Below are 6,000 nucleotides of genomic sequence, written 5' to 3'. Positions count from 1 at the left end.
TGCAACCTCCACTTCCTGGGTTCAAGCGATTATCCTGCCTCAGCCTCCTGAGCAGCTGGGACTACAGGTGCCCACCATCACACCTGGCTAATTTTTTTGTATTTTTAGTAGAAGTGGGGTTTCATCATGTTGGCCAGGCTGGTCTCGAACTCCTGACCTCAAATGATCCACCCACCTCGGCCTCCCAAAGCGCTGGGATTACAGGCATGAGCCACTGCGCCCAGCCAATAGGGTCAATTCTTATCCTGTTTTCTCTTTTCTCATTTCTCCATTGCCATAAATAACTTCAAAAGGAAAGCAAACTGGACTGGTTAGGAATTAAGCAACCACATTTTTAATCAATAAATATGAACATTTGTTTTTTAACCAGTTACTATTAGGCAGAAAAAAACAGTCATTTATCAAGAATTCAAAAGATAACACCATCTTGAAAACAAAGTGCCAAAAATCTTTGCCATAAACTCTTCCTCACTTATAGAACTAAAAGTAACAAATATTTACTCAAAATAAGGCTTGGAATAATCTAAAAAGTTCCAGATATATTTTAAAGCTATAACAGATTTTGCACATAAAGCCAAAACAGATTGTTTTACACATACATAGACTATCTGACAACCCAATGAATAAATGATTGAATGGATAAATTGTTGAGCATTAGTGATTACTTATGTTCACATTATGGGCCAGGCTTACATCCATTTCTTGTTCTTCTCCTGCCTCACTGTCCCTTGCTCTTCCAAGGTCCTTGGTGAGGTGGCTTCCAGGTAGGCCTGGGCAGTAAGGTGCTGGTGGAAGATGTGAGGGCAGGATAGGTGAGACCAAGGTATTCTCTTATCTGACTCAGCTCACTCCATCTCAGTCAGTGGCTTTGTTCTTGTCATGGCTCCATTTTCCACAATCCATTGGTGGTCCTAACTCCCACTAGGCAGCCCCCACCATGGTTCCAGCTCCTCTGGATGATCCCACTACTGGACACAGGAAACCAAACCTCTTCCCATTATCCTCATAGCCCTGGGTGTGGTAACAGCTTCTTGCTGTTTGGCTTCTCTTTTATCATCTATGTAAGTCAATTTCCTGTATTAAACTCCCTCTGTTGAAACACCTAGAATGGTTTCTGTTTTCCAGACTGGATCCTGATGGATACATATCAGAATCATTAAGCTTTTTCTCCTCTAACTCATATGAGAACTTTTGCATGAAAATCTGCCCTAAGCCAATGAAAAATCATTCAAATCACACTCAATACCCACATTCTGCAATAAAGAGCAGTAAATATCCCCTTGGCTGTGTTTTGTCAAACATTGGGATTCTTTTTGCCAAGTGCAAACATGACTCTACCACTGTTACCACCAATTGCAGTGGACACAGCCATGAGCTTTCTCCAGAGGTCACTTCTGTTGCATGTATTAAGTCTAATAACAAGGTAACAGACATACAAAGAGAAAATTAATCTTAAGAGAAAGTTACACAGTCACCAAATGAATAACATTATTAAAAAAGTCTCTGAAAATTCAGAGAACAAAATACAGCACCAGAAAGTTTCTTCCCTGTTGAATCAATACATTTTCCTGAAATTAAAATCCTGGAGAATTTCTGAATATTTCAAGAGCATAAAAAAATGTGATTCATTAATGAGTGACCCATTGCGTCTCAGCTAGAATGTACCCCTGATATGGCTATTGACTGAAGTAGAGTTCCTTGGTGAGCATGGAGACCACACAGGGGATCTGCTTCTTCTCATGGAAGCGTGGGTCATCAGACTGAGACTCAAAGTGCCTGGCAACTCTGTCATTCACCCTGGTGAGGATCTGCATGATTTCCAGGTCTTTTCCATGCTCCTCCAGGATGGAGCAGAGGGCTTGCACAAACCAGGAGCCTCTTCCTGGGCTCCTCCACGAGTAATAGCCTTCAACAGGAAAGAAAGGAGACGACCAAATCAGCTAATTCTGACAGCTGCTCCACTCACCAATGAGAATGAGTATATGGCACTTTCACACCTGCTTTTCAGAAACGATTTCACTCTACTCTGCACACAAGTCATTAATGAGAATTATGCTGGTGTGCTCAGAGAGCAAACATCTGAGATTTAAGGGCTGGCATGAAGATGCTAGAAAATGCTTTGAGTATTTCAGCATGGAAATCCCATGACAGACAGCATCACTAAGGGCCAGCATTGGTGGATGTTGCCAGGGTACTCTCTTGTGTCAGTTTTGATGGACGTACCCACCTGATAAATATCAGATACGTGGGTGTGAGACAGATCTGCACGTGCAGACTTCCAAAGGAAATGCTGGAGGTCTATTCCATAACTCTGGAACTCCTCACTATCCTTTAGGGGTCAGTGCTACTTCCTAATCCAAGCCTACTAGAGAAGGAATTTGCAGAGAACCTCAAGGAATTCTGAGATGTGTTCCTGCTGCTGGGATACATAGGAGTAGAGTTGGACCTTGCTGAAGAAATCTAGAGGCACAAGAAAGCTGAATGCCCAATTGTCTGAGGGGCAGGGCCAGGAGAGCCTGATGCCCTGGGAGGGCAAATCTCATCCTATAACTCCCTAACCTAAAACCGTTCCCTTGTGCCACTTTATCTGAGTAAAGTTCAGGCTGCTTGACATAGCACACAGGTTCCACCATGACAGGGCCACTTGCCTACCTGTCCTGGTTTGACCCTGGCCATGCTCTGTCATATCCCTTGCTATGGACTGAACTATGTCTTCCCAAAATTCATTTATTGAAGCCGCACCCCATAATGTGACTGTGTTTAGAGGCAGGGTCTTTATGGAGGTAATTAAGGTCCAATGAGGTCACTAGGGTAGGGCTCTGATCCAAGAGGACTGGTGTCCTTATAAGAAGAGACACGACAGACCTCACTCAGTCTTGCTCTCAATCTCTGCCATATGAGGCTATAGCAAGAAGGTGACCATTTATGAGCTAGAAAGGGAGCCCTCACCAGAAAGCAACTTAGCCAGCACCTTGATCTTGGACTTCCCAGCCTCCATAACCTAGAGAAATAAATGTCTGTTGTTTAAGCCACCTTGTCTAAGGTATTTTGCTATAGCAGCCCAAGAAGACTGATATACCCTGAGATCCAGCCCCGAGTTTTACCAAATGCACTGGGCTATCCAGCCCCTCAGCACTCCGTCTGACAAGCCATCCTTCTTTTACCCATGTTGTTTGAAATTTTAGGCTCAGTTATAGCAGCTCCTTTTTTTTTTTTTTTTTTTTTTTTTGAGACGGAGTCTTGCTCTGTTGCCCAGGCTGGAGTGCAGTGGTGCGATGTTGGCTCACTGCAAGCTCCGCCTCCCAAGTTCATGCCATTCTCCTGCCTCAGCCTCCCGAGTAGCTGGGATTACAGGCGCCCACCACCATGCCCAGCTATTTTTTTTTTTTTTTTGTATTTTTAGTAGAGACGGGGTTTCACTGTGTTAGCCAGGATGGTCTCAATCTCCTGACCTTGAGACCCGCCCGCCCTGGCCTCCCAAAGTGCTGGGATTACAGGCGTGAGCCACCATGCCCGGCCCAGCAGCTCCTTTTTAACATAGCTTTTCTCAACTGCCTCCTTGCTCAGAGCAACTACAACTCTACCACTGGGTTTGTTTACACAGACATATGCCCCCATTACACCACCTCCCTCTCAAGAGCAGAAAGACCAAATTATTTTCTATCTTATGCCATCCTTAAAACTTGTGAAGTTATCGCTCTCACAAAATCCCATCTGTAGATCCTGCCAGAGCTGGTTTTCCAAACACATCAACCTATTTACTGTAACCAGTACCCTTGTGCCAAATACTTGACACAACTACTATTACAGCTGGGAAAATTCTAACTTAGTGCTGGTTTGTACCCAAAACAAAGGAAGGACTTTCATTGAACAGACTCAGTCAAATGTGGTGCTTGGTAAATAGTGAGTAGGCTTGCCCATTGCTGGCGTTTTCTGGTATCTGTGTACAGGCTGCAGTGTAAAGGAACCTTGGCTGACTCACAGCTCTACTGTGCACTGAAATCTCTACCTGACCTTAGGCATATCACTTAGATTCATCCAAACTAAAAATTCTTTTATTTTACCTGTAAAATCAGGACAGGAATAACACCTTTCCTAAATACTTACGGTATTACTGTATATGAGAAAAAACACATGAAAGACACTCTATATTGCAAAGTACTACAGAAATGTTTGTCCTTATAACTACTAAAACAATAATAATAATAACAAATGAGAGAATTCAGCTTTCCTGGAGAGAAAAGTGAATGCATTTCTGTGGTAGGCAGAATAATGGTGCCCAAAGATGTCCACGCCCTAACCCTGGAACCTATGAACATGAAACCTTATGTGGAAGAAAGGATTTTGCAGATGTGGTTAAGGGTATCGGATTGACATGGGGAGATGATCCTGGAGCATCCAGGTGGGTCCCATCTAATCACAGGTGTCCTTTCTCAGCTGTGGTCAGAAAGACAGCACGGTAAACGACAGAAGAGTCAGAGAGATGCAAAGTTGCTGGCTTTGAAGATGAAGGAAGGGGCCACAGCCAAGGAATGCAGGTGGTTCTAACATGCCACGTAAAGGCTGGGAAATGGATTTTCCCTTGAGCCTCCAAAAGGAATGTAGCCCTGCCAACCTATTTTGGAATTCTGACCTCCAGAACTGCAAGATAATACATTTGTGTATTTTAAGCCACTGTGTTTGTAGTAATGTATTACTGCAGCAAGAGGAAACGAATACAGTCCCCAAATCTGTGTTTTGATGATGGAATGGACTGAAGTATGCTTGGCAGACAACGGACATGATACCTGGAACCGTGGAATAGGCGAAGAGGAAGTCAGCTTCCACTGGGATCTTGTATCGAGGATTAGCATCTGTGTCATTGATGGGCCCCGAGTCGGCCTGGATGCCATCATCGAGCTCGGTCCCTCGGCAAGCCTAAATATCAAAGCAGACATCATTCTATGCAGTTGGGAACAGAAATGTACGTGCTGTTCACTGCTGTGTCCTAATACCTAGAACTGTGCCTGGCATACTTAGGAGCTCAATGATAATTTGATGAAAAGATAAATGAATGAATGTGTTTCAAATTACTAAGCAAAGCAAATAAAAGTATTGCAATGTCTTAAAGAAACCTTCATAATTTGTGGCTGGGTGTAGAGGCTCACACCTGTAATCCCAGCACTTTGGGAGCCTCAGGTGGGTGGATCACTTGACGCCAGGAGTTTGAGACCAGCCTGGCCAACACGGCGAAACCCCTCTCTTCTAAAAATACAAAAATTAGCCAGGCGTGGTGGTGCGTGCCTGTAATCCCAGCTACTCAGGAGGCTGAGGCAGGAGTATTGCTTGAACCTGGGAGGTGGAGGTTGCAGTGTTCCGAGATCACGCCGCTGCACTCCAGCCTGGGTGACAGAGCGAGATTCCATCTCAAAGAAAAAAAAAAAAGAAACCTTCATAATTTGTGATCCAGTGGAAACACATATGCTAACCATTCAGAGATAGAAAAATAAAACCCTAATTTGAATATGGAAGCAGCATTTGGATTTGTAAAAATGATGCCATCCCCGTCACTCTGTAATCTTTTCCCATTTTCAAGTGTATTGGCATTGAAAAGAGATTACCTGAATGAAGAAGAGTTTGGGTTTCTCTAAAAGGGTTTTGCATCTATCCCCCCTAAAATGGGCTGTCAAATCCTTTATTGGTGTGACACCATCTTTCCCGTAAATTACATTTTCTTCTCCATGGCTTAAGAGGATGCAGGCGAAGCAGGCGGCATTTGTATGGTCCTCTTCAGAAGCTGCAAGCAAATAATATGAACATTGAAGAATTAAGGTCTAAGTTCTGGGGAGCCTCAGATGCAGCATTTCCAGAGGCAGCCTGGCAGCTGCCTCTGACTATTAGAGGGTTACAAGGGAGGGGAGGGGAGGAGCTGGGGACTGGGCTCCTTTCAAAGGATCAGACTTATCTAAGACGTTAAGCGAGAGGGATAGGTACAGTGTATGGGGGCTGATGTGTGTGGCC

The 6,000-nt window shown here is 44.1% G+C and overlaps 1 protein-coding gene across 13 annotated transcripts in view; it reads right to left on the bottom strand.

The window, feature by feature from the left end:
• Positions 1–311: 311 nt before the first annotated feature.
• CASP7 (caspase 7) overlaps positions 312–6,000 on the bottom strand; it is a 51,391-nt gene continuing 45,702 nt past the window's right edge. For all 13 annotated transcript variants that reach the window (XM_016919380.4, XM_063782107.1, XM_063782110.1 and 10 more), the window contains 3 exons: positions 5,601–5,776; positions 4,788–4,917; positions 312–1,906 (listed from right to left, as the gene is read on the bottom strand). In XM_016919380.4, coding sequence (XP_016774869.2) covers positions 1,677–1,906; positions 4,788–4,917; positions 5,601–5,776 — 536 coding nt within the window. In that variant the 3' untranslated portion in view covers positions 312–1,676. The remainder of the gene's footprint in view (positions 1,907–4,787; positions 4,918–5,600; positions 5,777–6,000) is intronic.

This window comes from Pan troglodytes, chromosome 8, assembly GCF_028858775.2.
Source record: "Pan troglodytes isolate AG18354 chromosome 8, NHGRI_mPanTro3-v2.0_pri, whole genome shotgun sequence".
Lineage (NCBI taxonomy): Eukaryota > Metazoa > Chordata > Mammalia > Primates > Hominidae > Pan > Pan troglodytes.
The sequence above is the reverse complement of the archived record's forward strand: the minus strand, read 5'-3'. Positions and strand labels throughout refer to the sequence as shown.